At 35.2% G+C, this 18,322-nt stretch overlaps 1 protein-coding gene across 1 annotated transcript; it reads right to left on the bottom strand.

Moving 5' to 3' along the window:
* Window positions 1–12,142: 12,142 nt before the first annotated feature.
* Window positions 12,143–15,541, bottom strand: LOC135735504 (uncharacterized). Its single transcript, XM_065253928.1, has 5 exons — window positions 15,222–15,541; window positions 14,720–15,091; window positions 14,017–14,169; window positions 13,884–13,924; window positions 12,143–12,380 (listed from the first exon to the last, which is right to left on the bottom strand). Exons 1-5 carry the CDS (start codon window positions 15,259–15,261, stop codon window positions 12,261–12,263), a joined length of 726 nt encoding a protein of 241 aa, XP_065110000.1. The 5' UTR covers window positions 15,262–15,541; the 3' UTR covers window positions 12,143–12,260.
* Window positions 15,542–18,322: the final 2,781 nt, after the last annotated feature.

Raw genomic sequence — 18,322 nt, 5'->3', positions numbered from 1 at the left:
TTTGGAATTAACCAAATATTTGCTTGTGTGTAAATGAAAGTGTTAAAATAATATAATTTGGGAATTAATCTGGTGGGAAATGTTTTCGAATTAGTAGGTCATTATTTGAAATGTAGCAGGCATCAAATGTGCAACACATTTATCTCTATATTCTCGATCATTTTTTGATTTTCAGGTAATAATAAAGCAGCACTTTTGAGTGGCAGATAAATTATAAAACTACAACATTTAGACTGTCACACATTTCACAGCCGTCTTTATTGGGTGCCAGTAATACTTATATACTTCATACTTTGTGTGTTCTTGTTTGTAAATATATTTAACGTTTCTATGCTTTGGCAGTGTAAAGACTTTTTTGCAATGCCAATAAAGCTATTTAAATAGGAATATTTAGTAGAAGGCAGTGGTGTATGGACCTTACAGTCTATGGTCCGGACCCACACCATAATTTTAATATCACCAGTAGATGGCAGTGTTACCTCAAACTACTGCGGCCTCGGATAACTCCGAAGTCCGCATCATTTGATCATAGAAACCGTATGTACGCAGGTTATTTCCCGCTTGGAATTTAATTTGCTTGCATTAAGTTGCTTACCACTTCATACGTACCAACGAAAAGTAGCCTACAGATATATCGGTCCCTGATATATAACATAACATAAGTAAATTTTACCACTGTAACTGTACATTATGTGATCAGGACACACAATCTTTATGTGTCGTAAGAAATGTTTGCGTGTATAGCATTTGCCACTCATATTACTTACGGGAGGGCGTTTGTGTTATAGAGGATATCAAGCGCAATTTTAAGCGGTTGACTGATAGGCGGATGACGTCAAAGTACCGCGAGAGCGATTAGAGAAATACGGAGAAGTCTAATTACGACTAGCTCTCGCGGTACTTGGACGTCATCTGCCTGTCAATTCTTGCAACGCCGCGTGAAGTCGAGCGCATAGTTACGTCACGTCCCCAAACGTCATTTCCTGTCATTCTCGCGCGAGTAACATGCATCGTTTGGTTGTTGGCGTGTAGTTTACACTTGTATTGTTTGTGTAATATTTCGAAATCGTCTGGTAGTTTTGTTTTAAAACTGTTCTTTGTGTTTCACACTTGGTTTTTTTTCTTCTCAGTATTAAATAAAAGTGCATTTAGGCCGATTTTGGGTGCATTATTGAACGGGCTATTACATTCGTGATTCGGTTAACTGTTAACAATAAGATGTTTATATATACTTGGGCATGTTATGTAAGCTGCTTCTCAAGGATTTAATCATGCACATTACTTCGCTGTAAAATTACTCGCGCACCTGTTTAACCTGGTTAAGTCGCCTTTGTCGTGAGGGGTTGACAGGTGAGGCAGTCTGCAAAAGTAGCAAACGGGGTTGATTGTTTTCTCGGCAGATAACGTTAGTGCATACTATTTTACATTACCAAACAATGGTAATGTATATACTGTGCATTATGCTGTGCATTATCAATACAAGATGGGGACGACAAAATCATATCAGCAGAATCTCTTTATATAAATAGAAAGAGGGTTTGTTAATGTGTAAATGTTTACAAAACATAATCATCCAATCACATAAGTTTTAGTTTAGTAAAATATTTTATAACATCAAGAACACTTAACAGTTATTATCTGGATGCTCTTTCCACTGACCCATTGTTTTTCAAACGATATGCAATAGCAGATATCTGCTGAAACAGTGATGGATCCGGAAAACACAGAGAATGGTGTGGAGGAAGCTGCAGGCTTTAATGATGAAGACCTTGAGTTTTGTGATGAAGAAAGTGTGGCTTCCAGTGTGGACACTACAACAGAGGAGATGTTTCTTGATGGTCTTGACCCTGTTCTAGATCAGTGAGTTACTACAAATGTTTAAACATTGTGTTTATTATTTAGGTCTTACATGCAAGACATGGTCCTACTTTAAAAGCATAATTTCGGTAAAATATACATAATATAAATATTAATCATTATTTAATATGTGACGCATTAGCATTGTAGCTGTAATTTTTTTGCTAAAAAAGTATATTTATACCTATTTTATCGAATTTTTTATTAAATAAATGCTAAAATTTTCTAATTACTCTGTTACAGACCTAAGATGGACTCACCTGAGAAAGACTTGGATTCAAAGGCTGACTTGCAGAAAAGAAAACGACCCCGTCTGTCTTATACATCCTCTTCTTGTGAAGAAGGGGACATGGAAGATGAAAGCGAGAAGCATTCTTTACCTGATGTTTCCTCTGCAGCCTCCAGAGAAAGGTGGCATAATGCAAATGAGGCAGATGTGGAACCACCCTGTATATTGTTCACACCCATTGAAACACCTGGGCCAAAGAATGTACCCAGTAATTGCAGCAGTCCTCAGCAGTTTTTTAAGCTTTTCTTCACAAAATCTGTGTTGCAAGGAATCGTAGGGCACACAAATGTTTATGGGACCAAGTGCAAAGATAAAACAGGCAAGCGGTGGCTTTACATTTCACATCAAGACTTTAAGTCGTTCATAGCAATGGTTATTTACATGGGTCTGTTTAAGTGCTCTTCTCTAAAGGACTATTGGAGAGAGTCTCGGTACTTGAGTCTTCCCTTTCCAGCTCAAGTCATGTCTTATCGGAATTTTCTGATTATTTCCAATGCCTTGCATTTAAGCAATACCAGCGAGGATGAAAAAAATGAGATGATGAAAGAAACATCATCCTATGAAAGACTAGGCAAAATAAAATCGATGTATCTAGAAATAAGGGAGGCCTGCAAGAAGTATTTTCATCCTTTTCAGAACATCACGATCGATGAAAGAATGGTGATGTCACAGGCTAGAACTGAACTCGGAGAATGCTCGAAAAGCAAACCTGCAAGTAGGGGTTACAAACTGTTCGCACTGTCAGACTGCACCACTAGCTATACGTGGGACTTCTTTATTTACGAGGGAAAGTCTCGTGCACCGCAGAGCCAAGGCTTGAGCTACGAGTCGGTTATGTCATTGGTTGATGAAAATTACCTGGGTGATGGCTACAAACTATTTCTGGACAGATATTTCACCAGCCCCGGTCTCTTCAGTGACCTCCTGCTCAAAAAGATTTGGGCTTGTGGACCTATTTGGGCAAACAGGAAAGGTTTTCCACAAACAGTTTTCAATAAATTGAAGCGAAACGATCCACGCGGCACAGTGCGTTGGATTAGAGCCAATGAGCTGCTGTTTGTTGAATGGCAAGATGTACAGAAAGTGCAGATGTGCTCCACTTTCCACAAAGCTAATGGAGGAGACACCGTGAAGAGGAAAGTGATGGATAAGGATGGAAATCGGACCGTCGCTGATATTCCCATTCCATCTGCGGTGTTGGACTACAAGAGGTTAGTACAATTTATTCCTTCATGTTATTTGATATTATTTAACCATTTGTTTATCATTCATATATTTCCATTTTTCTTTCCACACAGGACTATGAGTGCACTGGATCCATCTGATCGCATTACCGCACATTACAGAACGCTACATAAACCGAAAAAGTGGTACCAGTGTTTCTTTTATCATTTTTTGGACATTGCTGTAAACAATGCATTCATCCTACAGGAACTGATTGCCAAGGAAAGAAACGTGAAAGCTTTGACCAGAATGGAGTTCCTGGAGACCCTCATTGAGGAGCTTACAGAAATAGGTTCACAAAAAAGGTTCCTGATTGCTCTTTCTGCTCGGTCTCAGAAATCTACCTCTGCTCCGCCCTCGACCCCTTGCCTACCTGCCCCCTCAGATACTCCTGCTTTTCCCCACAGGCCGAAATACATTGCTCAGGACAGCACTATCGGTAGGCGGAAATGCAAGCACTGTCGCTACCAAACTCCAATTGTATGTGAGACCTGTCATGTACCATTGTGCTTTCAGCCCAAGCGTGACTGTTTCGGTGAATGGCATGAACAGCAATTGTTATGATCTGTGGCTATAATACTTGCATATAATATGTTTATTATATTTCCCCACCACCATTCTTAAGTTCATATGTGGTGCATTTACCATTATTTGAATATACTAATATAAAGTGTTTTGTTGACTTTGTAATATTAAAATGGGGAAAATTTGTCTCTTGTTCATTCTGTGCATATACTGTAGTCAGCATTGTGCTGAATCAAATGTCTTTGGTCTGAATAGCATTTCTGTAACAGTTTATACCGCGTCATTCCAGGACAAAACAACAAATTTTTCGAAAATGTGAATATTTGTTACTCTGTCGAAAATTTGTAATGATCAGCCTTACAGCCTAAATATTTTTATCAGGAGTGCAACTGTCTATTTTGAAATTTATTGTGAGGAAAACAATAAAAAAGTTTACTATTATGACAAGTCTGCTATATTCTTAAATAAGCCATGCTTGTATTCAAATACGGGTTGGTAACCCTGACAGGGCTTATCGTAGTCCCAGACTAAAATGCCTGTTTAAGCTGCTTTAATTTAAAAACATCTTGCCTTGACTAATTTTAACATATATTGGTGACAATGTTTTGTCTCAAGATGCACACCTGTAGTGTTTTATTTTTTTTTTGTGAGTTATGTTGGTAAAAATGTATAAATTAGAATAACCTAAACCCTGTTTGGGAAATCGCCCCTAAATCTATATCTTAAGATTAAGAATCTGTTTGAATTTCAGTCCATTCTTTATTTGTTGAATGTTTTAGGTTCAGATTTAATTTTACTGTATTCTTTGTTTTAAAACAGGCTATTCAGATGTTTATCTTTTTTTTAATCACCTCTTTGAACTGTACTTGGACGGCTAAAATGTATAATTATAGTAGTATAATTAGTAGTAGAGATGTTCAGGTTTGATAAAATATACATAATCTTCACAGATGAACACAAAAATTAATTTTGAAGTCTAAAGGGATTTGCTAAAAATCAAAAATAATAATTTAGACTTCAAAATTACAAAAAAATGTTTTTGTCTGTAAAGATTGCCTTGTTGGACAAAACTTGTGTCATAAACTTTTGTCAAACAACTTATTTGTTTCGATAATTCAAAAGTCTATGGGAAAAATAAATGGGCTTTAGCAAGGAAACTAGTGTCATCCTGTGGCACTCTGTTATCATTACTTTATTGATGATACTCAGAATATGAATATTTGTTGCAGGTCAAGCCACATTTAAGTTATATCTATTGCTGGTAGAAACATTATAATATCTTGAAAGGTCATCTTCATCAGGTTCAAATTGCTCTTAATGTGGAAGAGGCCTCCTCTAAATCCTCTTGTCTTTGTTTATATGTAAGCAAATGTGAATTTTTCCCCATAAAAGACTGCAATGTATAATCATGGCTAATATTCCAGTGGAAAAATTAGTGACATTTGTGGGTTTAATATTTTGAAAGATCAAAACTCCTGGGGCCTTATGTATAAAGCGTGCGTACGCACAAAATGGGGCTGGAAACGTGCGTACGCCAGTTCCCACGTAAAGGTTGTGATTTATAAAAAACAAACTTGATGGGAGAATGGGCTTGCAGGGTGGGATATTAGGATGATTCATGTACGCACATTTGCAGGTGATCTGTGATTTATAAAGGGAACATTGCTTTGTTTTAGAAGTCTTCATAATTGTTGGTGTATGCCATTTTTTGCGTACGTAGACTTTTAGTAAGGATCTTACGCACCGTTTTATACATGAGGCCCCAGGTGTTATATACATTTTGACCCCATTCTCAAGAAAACAAAGGCAAAGTTAAAACATTGGGTATTGGGGGATCTATCACTAAAAGGTAGAGTCATGTTAAGTAAGGCTCAAGTACAATTGATATTAGTATATGGTGCCACTTCACACAACGTTTTAAATGAGATCTTCTTTTTAAACCCTAATTCTTTATAGAATTTTTATACCCAACTTTTTTCTGAGAAAAAATGCAGCATGCAGTTTAAACAACTTAATTTTGCAATTCAATTCCACCTACTTCTTAAAATTTTGACCTGTAATAAGTTGAAATAACTTAGAAAAACAAGTTTAAATTCTTTAACTTAATTTGTTAAGTTGAAGTAAACTAAAAATATATGTTGACATGATATCATTTTAAGGTGGCCTTAGATTTCTCTTAGCTTGCAATAACAAAATTGATACAATTCCATAAAAAATGTTACTTGCCTGGTATCTCTTATATAAACATTATTTATACCCCATAAATATTTAATCTGGAACAATTGCAATATTTTTCTTAAAAATAATCTTTATTCTTTGAGAATTGGTTTTCAGCAGGCATAGTGCAAGTTAATCAGTTATTAATCAAGAGGGCATGCTGTTGACTTTCTTTGAATGCCTTGCTGTCCATAGAATTCCCCAAAGCAGTTCTGTATTGCCATGGATGCAATTCCCACAGAAGTAATGTTATTCAAAGCTAATTGTCAAAATAGGAAAACTTCTTTTTAGCCCTGATGTTATTAATGTTGATTAAGTTATTATTTCATGTGTTTTTTATAGTATATGTTTTTTGCAGCAAAGAATGAGTTATTCAGAATAACTCATTCTTTGCTGCAAAAAACATTGTCACTACCCCAAATTGTGTATTTTACTGGAATAGATTGATGGAAGGTTTAGATTGGAAGGCCATCTGTAGTTTACCTAGCAAATGTTTATTAGTAAATAAAGGAAATTTCTTTCTAACTATTACATAGATATCCAGTGAATACATTTCTTTTTAAATTATAAAAGGATATTCATTTAAACTGTTTTTTTGTGATACAGCAGCAGAAACTTTGTTTAATTTATTTTGCCATTGCTCTTATGTAAGAAATCTATGGAAAGATTTGTCTAGATTAATAATTGAACATACTGACCCCACTTTTTCTTTATATTTAGACAATGTTTTGGTTTTGGTTATACAAAAGTCCCCTCCAATAAAAGGAACGAAAATTTTATAATTAACTTTGTTCTAGTTTATGAAAGATTTTATATTCATAACTCCAAATAAAAATAAACGTTCTTGAAAAAGAAATTGAAATGTAAATTAAGACATTTTTTTCACAAAAAAAGAAAGCAAATAAAACAAATGAAATATGTAAATCTATAATATATTTGTATACTGCTTGATTTACCCCGCTGGCTTTATGTAGGTTTTATGTATTAATGTATTATTTAATTTAAAAAAAATGCTTCGTTGATGTTACGTCACGTCCCTTAACGTCATTTCCTGAATTCTCGCGCGCGCACTCGCACAACATTCCGTTTGTTGATTTGTAGCTCGCACGTGAATTGTTTAATGTTGTATGGTAATATTTCCAAATCGTCGGGTAGTTGTGTTTTAAAACTATTATTCCCGGCGTTTCCCACTTGTTTTTTCCCAATGTAAGTGCAATTAGGCCCGTTTTGGGCGCGTGATTGAATATGCTATCATAGTCGTGACTTATTGTCCTTTTAACAATGGGATGTTTTATACACATTTGAGAGTAGGCATTTTTCAGCTAAACCAGGAACGGGTGAGTCATTTTGCTAATAGTAGCAAGCTGGGTTAATGTATGTTTCCCAGCAAATATTGCAAAGTTTGCATACTATTTTACATTACTACGTAATGTAGACTAAAGTATATACGGTGTAGTATGCGCTACATTATCACTGCATTAACGTTACTAATATTCCTGTTATGTAATGTGCAGATATGACACAATCATATCAGCAGACTCTCTTTCGCTCCATATAAATGTGTATATGCTTCCAGAACATAATTATCCCATCACCTAAGTTTTCTGTTCAGTTTAGTAAAACATTTCAAAACATCAACAACACTTAGCAGTCGTAACAGTTATTTTCTGGATGCTGACCGCATGCACTTTTTTACTGACCCATCTGCTGAATCAGTAATGGATCCAGAAAACACAGAGAATGGTGTGGAGGAAGCTCCGGGTTGTGATGATGAAGACCTTGAGTTTTGTGATGAAGAAAGTGTGGCTTCCAGTGTGGACACCACAACAGAGGAGATGTTTCTTGATGGTCTTGACCCTGTTCTAGATCAGTGAGTTACTACATATTTTTAAACTTGTGTTTATTATTTAGGTCTTACATGCAAGACACAGCCCTATAAAAACATACTAATTTTACCACTGCTTTTATTAAACAAATGCTAAAATTTTCTGATTACTCTGCTACAGACCTAAGATTGACTTACCTGAGAAAGAGACAGACTTACAGAAGAGAAAACGACCCCGTCTGTCCTCTACATCCTCTTCTTCTGAAGTAGATGAGATGGAAGATGGAGGCGAGAATCAATCCTTACCTGATGTTACCTCCAAAGAAAGGTGGCATAATGCAAATGAGGCAGATGTGGAACCACCCTGTATATTGTTCACACCCATTGAAACACCTGGGCCAAAGAATGTACCCAGTATTTGCAGGAGTCCTCTGCAGTTTTTTAAGCTTTTCTTCTCAAAATCTGTGTTGCATGGAATAGTAGGGCACACAAATGTTTATGGGACCAAGTGCAAAGATAAAACGGGCAAGCGGTGGCTTTACATTTCACATCAAGACTTTAAGTCGTTCATAGCGGTGGTCATTTACATGGGTCTGTTTAAGTGCTCTTCTTTGAAGGACTATTGGAGCGAGTCTCTGTACTCAAGTCTTCCCTTTCCCGCACAAGTCATGTCTTATCGGGATTTTTTGAAGATTTCCAATGCCTTGCATTTAAGCAATACCAGCGAGGATGAGAAAAATGACATGAAGAAAGGAACATCATCCTACGAAAGACTGGGCAAAATAAAATCGATGTATCTAGAAATAAGAGAGGCCTGCAAGAATTATTTTCATCCTTTTCAGAACATCACGATCGATGAAAGAATGGTGATGTCACAGGCTAGAACTGAACTCGGAGAATGCTCGAAAAGCAAACCTGCAAGTAGGGGTTACAAACTGTTCGCACTGTCAGACTGCACCACTCGCTATACGTGGGACTTTTTTATTTACGAGGGAAAGTCGTGTGCACCGCAGAGCCAAGGCTTGAGCTACGAGTCTGTTATGTCATTGGTCGATGAAAATTACCTGGGTGATGGCTACAAACTATTTCTGGACAAATATTTCACCAGCCCCGGTCTCTTCAGTGACCTCCTGCTCAAAAAGATTTGGGCTTGTGGACCTATTTGGGCAAACAGGAAAGGTTTTCCACAAACAATTGTCAATAAATTGCATAGAAATGATCCACGCGGCACAGTGCGTTGGATTAGAAACAATGAGCTGCTGTTTGTTGAATGGCAAGATGTTCAGAAAGTGCAGATGTGCTCCACTTTCCACAAAGCTAATGGAGGAGACACCGTGAAGAGGAAAGTAAAGGGTAAGGATGGAAGTCGGACCCTCGCTGATATCCCCATTCCAGCTGCAGTGTTAGACTACAAGAGGTAAGTACAAGAGTTAGGTTCCTTCATGTTATTTGATATTATTTAACCATTTATCATTTATATATTTCCATTTTTCTTTCCCCACAGGACTATGAGTGCACTGGATCCATCTGATCGCATTACCGCACATTACAGAACCCTACATAAACCGAAAAAGTGGTACCAGTGTTTCTTTTATCATTTTTTGGACATTGCCATCAACAATGCATTCATTCTACAGGAACTGATGGCCAAGGAAAGAAACACAAAAGCTTTGACCCGAAAGGCGTTCATTGAGACCCTCATTGAGGAGCTTACAGAAATGGTTCAGAAAGGTTCACAGAAAAAGTTTCCGAAACCTGTTTCTGCCCCGCCTCAGATTTCTACCTCTGCTAAACCCTCGACCCCAAGTCCCGCTCCCCCCTCAGATACTCCTTTTTTACACAGGCCGAAATACATTGCACAGGACAGCTCTATCGGTAGGCGGAAATGCAGACTCTGCAGCCACAAAACTCCAATTGTATGTGAGACATGTGGCGTAGCATTGTGCTTTCAGCCCAAGCGTGACTGTTTCGGTGATTGGCATGAACGGGGACCATTATGATCTATGGGTACAATACTTAAAATGCTTATAATATGTTACTCTTATTCCCCCCACACCTTTTTTTAAGTTCAATTGGGGTACATTTGCAATCATTTGAATATTCAAATATTAAGTGTTTTGTAGATAATTGATTTGTGTCATACTCAATTGGGGGAAAGTTGTGTCTTGTTCATTCAGTGCATAGTGCATATGCAAATGTTGAATTTACTAGATTGTAATTTTATTGTTTTTATTTTGTTTTGAATTTATTGTCTGTGGTCTGAATGGGATTTCTATAACAATTTGCATACCGGGACATTCCAGAACAAAACAACCTAAGTTGTAGAAAATGTGAATATTTGTTATTCTGTCAAAAATATGTAATCAGCCATACAGCCTGAATATTTTTTATCGGGGCTGCAATTAATATTTATTTGAAAATCTTGTTATAAAAACAATTAAATAAGAATGTTTTCCTATTATGACAAGTCTGCTGTATTTTTTTGTATTTACTGTATTGTTCTTTGACATGAGACAGGCTATGCAGACGTATAACTTGATATTTGGATCACAAGACCCGGTATTTAAACTGCTGAAATATTTTAGAAGAAATTATCAAGGTTTATTATATAAATATATGCAGTCTTTAAAGGAAAACACCACAGTTTTTCAATATTTTACTATGTTCTTACCTTAACTTAGACAAATTAATGCATACCTATCTTTTTTCAATGCATGAACTTTTAATCTCTGTTCAGTGTGTCATGAATGTGTTAGCATTTAGCCTAGCCCCATTCATTCCTATGGCTCCAAACAGGGATGAATGTAGAAGCCACCAAACACTTCCTTGTTTTCTCTATTTAAAGCCTGTTACACGAGTAAGTATGGTCGCACAAAATAAAACTTTGTTTGGAGCCATAGGAATGAATGGGGCTGGGCTTAATGCAATACATTTGCGAGGCGGTGCACAAAGATTAAATAAAATAGATTATCACTTCACCCAGGTCAAACTCTTTATTATGTTCATGCAGCAGCCCTCTGCAGATCGCTCCATGGTCTTGAACCAGATTTGTGGCTTTGACTGTAGCTATTTTTATCAGATTTGTGTTTTTGACTCTAGCTGTGTTTTATCAGATCTGTGGTTTTGACTGTAGCTGGTCTTGACTGTAGTTCTGTTTATCAGATATGTGGCTTTGGCTTTGATCAACATAATGACATGGTGCACATGGTTTAGTTGCCGTGGTTTTTTGGGTGGCACTAAAAGCTGAGCTGTCCATTGTCCTGAAACCAGTTCTCTCACACATTGGTTTTTAAACAGTGTAACCTATAATAGACAGGAAAAATCAAAAGTTTGTCAAATGCTTTTTATTCATACCTAATATTTAAATCAGTCTGTTCATTCGCTGGGACTTGAACCGTGACCTTGTTGCTTTCACTATGCTCCATTTATGCCACATCTGTTACATAGGTGCAAAAAGTACCGCATACGCACTTGCACACGCAGTAAGTGTGAAAGGGGTCTCAGGCGACCACAGATGCAACTCACTTTTTCCAAGATGTTTTTGCTTGTTTGTTTTTAACAACCACATTTTTCACAGTAGCAGCTCTTGGTCGCTATGTTGCCCATCTGCATGCAAACCCAATTCAACCACAAACTTTTTTGCTTTCGCACACATATCTTTGTTTTGCCCTTGATGTGTTGCTTGTTTGATTGGAAACCTTTGTGGTTTCCCCTTTTAACTTAAAGATTTTTTTTTCATTGTAACCAAACATGTATGTGTCAGCAGTACAGCAGAACACAGACAGTGCAGACACACAAGCCAATAGCATTTACATGCATTCGTTTGGCAGACACTTGCAAAGCGATTTACAGTAAATTACTTGTTTCTTGGAAATAAGACCCCTGAGGTTAGCAGGGCTCTACCAATTTAGCTACATTATAAATGACATTTACTAAACAATATATGACACTAACAATGTCAAGGTGATGAATACAATTCCCTGGGAATGTTTCAAATAAAAAAATCAGAATTTACCATTTTAGTCACATTAGATAAGACAAAAGTGATGTGTAATTTGATCTCAAATGTTGTATACATACAGTACCAATATGTACCTTTGAGATGCTAATATGCATTTTTTTTTTTTTTGGTACAAATATGTGCCTCTGAATATGAACTTAATTCAAATACTTTTTTAAAAAGGGTACCACCCCAAGTGAAAACTACGGGACCATTGTGTGACCATTTTTTCTGACATATTTTAGCAGGTAGTGCAGACATTATGTGATGATTGTACATTATAATCGCATTCAATCACAAAAATATTCAGAGTAGGATATTCTTTATTTGATTCTGAGCTGAGAATAAGTGCTAAAGTCAGAATTTGACAATCGCTTATCCCTCAGCTGTTTTTGTTGTAGGGAAGTCCTGTTCAATGAGGCGTAATACACTTCACGTTCTCCCTGAAAAATAATATTAGAATTTAATAAATGCAATGCAGATCTTCATAAAAGATTATCAATCAAAAATTAAAAAATTGACTTTGGCTCTATCATTAAAAATATTTAAGTTAGATTAATAATTTTTTATACAATCAACACACACATCTCTGCTACAAATAAACACTTAGGGGCGGTTTCCCGGACAGGGATTAGTCCTAGACTTAAACACTTTTAAGAGCTCTCCAAACTGAAAATAACTTCCACTGACATATCTTAAAATACATCAGTGCCCTTTGTTTTACCTCAAAATGCACACAGGTAATGTTTTTAGTAAGGCATGTTTGTTAAAACTAGTTATATGAAGCCTAGTCCTGGATTAAGCTAATCCTGGTCCAGGAAACCGCCCCTTAAAGTTTGTTTATGGGACCTACTGTTATCGTAGGGTTCGAGGGTTTGTTGTAACACCTGCTAGAAAATTTTGTTAAAATACAAATAATTCTATAAAATTCTGTCTATACACTAAAGGTGGATATTGTTTATTTATCTGCCTATAATAGAAAAAATATCCGCAGATTCATCCATCCATGATCCTTAACCATCCCTGTATTATGCATCAATGTCAGTTCAATCATAACAAATCAAGACAATCGTGAGTTATTTTCCCTGATATTGCATTAACAGTTATCATTTTGATGAATAGTATTTGCATCGTTTTGAATTCATTATCATTGTATTCCTGAGGCTTAATTGTAGCTGCATGACAACTAACTCCGCTGTGTAAATTATGTTTTCAATCCCAGCTATCAGTTAACTATGAGTTGCTGAAATGTTTCAAAATGGTGTTATGTTTTAAGTAACAAAACAGTGATTAAAATAATATAAGGGGTGGATTTGGTGACTTACACACCCAAAAAAAAAAAACATAAGATGAAATTTACTTTCATGCCTCCAAAACATATACAAACTTTGTTCAAAAATCAAAATCTTAACAAACACACATCAAACTTTTCACAGATACACAGGAGATCATCTTCTGACAGTAAGAAAAAAAGACCAAAAGCACAGATTGCTTGGTGCTGTATTAATACGTAAGAAGCTGTGTTACAATTAACCTCATGTAAGTTTGTGCCCCGCTCCCCTTTAATCTGAAATATGTTCTTTAATATAAAACTCATATTTAATTTGTGACCCTCTCTGTGAAAACCCAGCTAAAGTCATTTTTTGTAATTGACCATGTTCTACACAAAATCATCCTACATAACGTTAAGAACATACAGTTAAAAAATATAATCTTGATATCATGTTATAATTAGATTGATGAGATTTTAGCCTGGATTTCACACAAAGGGTCACATTTGTCAAAATTAATATTTAAAATAAACTTTAACATTTGGCCGCCGCACCAATACAAGTAATAAGGTTTAGATCAAGTAGAAAAGACCATTAAGGAAGCAATTGCTTGCATTACATTATCACATTTTACAGTGTATGTTGAATAATGTATATGATAATGTAATGCATTACCTCATCATGTCTGCTCTTAGTCAGCATTCTAGCTCCAAAATCTAGAAATAGAAAAGTTATTTCAGCTTGGCAAAATTTCACCTTTCAACTATTTCAGTTAAAAGGTTTCATTACAAAAACTGTGTGTGTCTACCTGTTTTTTTCTTTCTACGATAAAGGCAGCATAGACAGATGAGAACACACACAAGACACAGAATGACCGGCGGCATCCATAACGGCATCATTTTGAGGTGGTGGTCATATTGTGGAGTGGGACTGGGAGTCTCAGTAGAAGTAGATAGTCTGTCTAAATAAAAAAATAATAATTATTATCATCTGGACCTCTTTGAATGGACATTTACTTTGCTGTTTTATAAATTGCATCATTTAAATGCAGCAGTATAGTGCACATTTTCTACATGCCACACAATGTATATACACATATGAATAGAATTTTTTTTAATCTGAAATATTTTGCATGCATGTTTGCACAGTATATGATTAATGATAAAGTCTTTCATATTTTTTACTAGTGCAAAAATGTAGTAAAGCTCAAATCCACTCAATTTCATGTGCAGACATGTGTGCTATAATTTCTATAATTATTTTAATTACATTAAATACGAATTAATTTCATTAATATTTAAATAAAATAAATATTAGTAGAGAACAGATTCATTGTGAGGTTTATAATTGAAGTATAGATTATTTTTAGTACTCAAGTCATGATTTTTTTAATGGTTGCAGGACTTTGGATTTTTCTAATACTATGGATATTTGTGCAAGACTTTGTGTTTAAAATGTTAGGTCTTAAAATGCTACAGTTTTCTCCAGAACATGAGCAGGTGTTTTCTCACCAAAAACGGTTAGATGAGTTCTTCTGTTTCCATACTGATACTCGAGCATGCCATGTACGGTTGCAATATTTCTTTCTGCTTTTGCACAGTAATAGATCCCCTCATCATCCACACTGATGTTCTTAATATGTAGATCATAAGAGTTACTGGAGCTGTTTGGCACAAAATTAAAACGAGGAAGGTTCTCGTTGAACAACTCTTCAGCACTTAATAAAAGAGATGATTGATTTCCATATGAGCTGTTTCTCATCCAAAAGATGTGTGAACCAAGTGGTATGACACAATCACAATAAAGAGTGACATTGTCTCCTGGTTTAACTCTGATCTTTACTTCTATCCCAAAGACTTTCTGATGTGCAAAGAACAAAACATCTGCAAAAAATATAAAAGTTAAAAAAATAATAATTTTTTATAGAATTATTTCTTCCTTCATGTACAATACAGATTATCATATGGCATAATATGCAAATGACAATAATAATTAAAACACAAATGAACTTACACACAAGTGTGATGCTGATGGTAAATCTTTTCGGCTCCATCTCAATTGTAAGTGACTCTGATCAGACTGAGGGTCTTTAGAGCGGATGCCAGATCTGCCCTGATTGGTTCACTGTGGTGGGAGGCCTTTATGCATAAAGACCCACTTTAAAGTTGATTTCTTTAACCTGCTGGTTGTATTGCTTTGGTTATGTTTATATGTGATGATGTTGGTGTGAACATATTAAGTACTGAGTACACAAAAAAATTGTGTTTGTAATTTCAGTGCTAGGAATTTTTGTAAAACGTAAACTTGTTAATATTTGTACACATAGAGTGAAAGTGTGAGAGAGAGAAAAAAAAAGGGAGAAAGTGAGATATATACGTAAGCTGTTGAGAGGTAACAAAATTCAAACAGCCCATAACAGGAAACCCACATTGACATCCTGTTTGTTCAGATTCTTCCAGTCCAAAGTTTATTGATACACAATAAAAAAATCAGATTATGTCTTATCACATGATCTGTGGGATGTTATCTGTTTTATGCATGGCTTTTATGACTCATGGTAAACAGTCTTGACTCAAAGGTAAAATCTGAATCACTTATTAATTGTAATAATAAACCGCTAATAAGATACCATGCATCCTCTCTTCAATGGTTGGAATGGCGAACATTCTGTAAAATTATATGTGAACAATATTGTATTTTTTTCTGATTTATTATATTTATTAAAAAAACACCTGTTTATTCATATCTATCTAAAAACTAAACGCACAACAACATATTTTTTCATATAAAAGTTTGACACAATGATCACTGGAAACATTTGTGGTTTGAGGTTTCTACACACACAAAAAAAAACAAGAGCAAAGGACTTTACACAAAACCTGTGAACAGCACAAAATATTTAAAGCATACAGGAAAATCTCCTTATAACTAAATATAAAAAAATCAGAAAGAATGGGAGAAAATTCTGAATTAGACTTTAGGCTATCAATATAAAACACAGAGTAGCTTTATTTAGGCAAGGAACCACCCACTCAGAAAAAAAACTATGACCTGAAAATGGGGACAATGACCTAAATTTAAACAAGAAACCACAGTTGGGTTTTCATATACCTCTTAAAGAGGTCATAATATGTACTATTAAGATACAGATATGTGCCCTTAAAGTACCAATGCGTACACTCTAAAAAGTGCTGGGTTATTTTTTTAACCCAGTGTTGGGTCAAAAAGGAACAAACCTAGCCCCTGTTGGGTTGTAATTTAACCTATGTTGTTTTAACCCAAAATGCTGCGTTGTTTTAATATTGTTTGGTCAAATATAAACATTGTCTGGGTAACTGCTGTGCTCGAACCTTTTTGGCCCAACGCTGAAAATAGCCTAGCAATTTTTAGAATGTATCTCTGAGGTACCAAAATGTACCCTTTAAGTATAAACGTGTACTTTTTGATAGAAGCCCCAGTGACAGCTTTTGTATCTTTTGAGAGACTACTAAAGAAAAAGCATATTACTGACCTTAAGTTATTTATTTTTCACTTTTTTAAGATACAAACAGAAAATACAGCAAATATGTCAAAAATGGAAAAAAAAATTCTAGAACTAAATGTCTTCTTCAGGCATCAGTCAGTATTTAATGTGACATCTCTAGGCACGAAACACATCTTGAGGTTTTTTGAAGAGACTGAAGTCCTGAAGTCATTCGATTAGAATTAGAAATTAGGATTTAATTTCATTTAGATTTAAGAGATCCTGCAGCTGCCTGCTATTGCTCAAGTGGAAGGGGAGTTTACCCTAAATACTTGACCCTTCAGCTTATACTTTTATACAGTTTTTAATACTACATACACATTTCCTGTATCTTCTGGTTGTCTTCTAATAAAGAAACTGAGAAATAATTATATATGATCACAATACCATTGCAAAAACAACTAATTTAATGGTGGCCTAAGACTTTTGCACAGTACTGTGTGTATATCTATCTATCTATCTATCTATCTATCTATCTATCTCTCTATCTCTCTCTCTCTCTCTCTCTCTCTCTCTCTCTCTCTCTCTCTCTCTCTCTCTCTCTCTCTCTCTCTCTCTCTCTCTCTCTCTCTCTCTCTCTCTCTCTCTCTCTCTCTCTCTCTCTCTCTCTCTCTATATATATATATATATATATATATATATATATATATATATACATATACAAATATATACATATACATATACATATACATATATATATGTATATATATATACAAATGTTTGTCAAACAAATGTATACTATATAGTATAGTATGAGCACAACATTACATAAAATAACTACAACATCATAGTTTCCCTAACATTTTAACTAAAATGATGAGGTTTAGCAACCAAATTTAAAATGTTGTTGAACCAGTATCAATAGTTCCTGTACTACTTAACAAGGTCATATGTTTAAGGTCATAACCCCCTATGAACTAAACCTTCTCAGAAAAAATCTGTCAAATGCTTAAATATACTCCGCACTTTCTGTCCTATTCATGAAAACTCAATATGTGCAATAATATTTCCGTTATGCAAATATAATGTTTGCAACATAACGTGCAATTATTTAGCCCATTGTCACTTTTATAGTGCATGATTGAGTATTGATAATTATGTCAATTTCAGTTAACTGTTTCTTTTATGATTAGTTTTTAGTCTATTGTATTGTTTATTGTATATTTGTAAGTTTGTAGCAAATGTATGTAGGCTACATAGCATGTATGTCTATAGCAGTGGTCTCCAACATAGTGCCTGCGAGCAGGTTGCATGCACAGAGTCTGTGAGTTGCCCGCCAAAGCACATTCTATTAATAGTTTTAGTTGTAAAATGTATTCATTACATTTTTTATATTAGCTTGGCTTCTTTTATGTATGTCTACTTTTTAAAGAATGATAAAACATTTCAACAGGAAAATAGAATAAAATAAAAGGTTGATATTAAAACAGTAGTAGCCCTCCAGATTGTTTTATCCATTGTAAGCCCTTGCTCACAATAAGGTTGGAGACCCCTGGTCTATAGCATGCACTTTAATATTACTGTCGATTGTATTATTAGTCTACTTTGATTGTAAGCATCTATCTATAAACCTATAAACCAAATTCCAAAC

This window comes from Paramisgurnus dabryanus, chromosome 4 (assembly GCF_030506205.2).
Source record: "Paramisgurnus dabryanus chromosome 4, PD_genome_1.1, whole genome shotgun sequence".
Classification (NCBI taxonomy): domain Eukaryota; kingdom Metazoa; phylum Chordata; class Actinopteri; order Cypriniformes; family Cobitidae; genus Paramisgurnus; species Paramisgurnus dabryanus.
The sequence above is the reverse complement of the archived record's forward strand: the minus strand, read 5'-3'. Positions and strand labels throughout refer to the sequence as shown.

Excerpts from the sequence above, each read along its gene's own strand:
- LOC135735504 (XM_065253928.1), bottom strand. The coding sequence starts at position 15,261 with ATGGAGCCGAAAAGATTTACCATCAGCATCACACTTGTGT. Across the intron at positions 15,092-15,221 it reads CATCAGCATCACACTTGTGT|ATGTTTTGTTCTTTGCACAT; the intron begins GTAAGTTCATTT and ends TATTTTTTGCAG. Across the intron at positions 14,170-14,719 it reads AACTCATCTAACCGTTTTTG|ACAGACTATCTACTTCTACT; the intron begins GTGAGAAAACAC and ends TTTTTTATTTAG.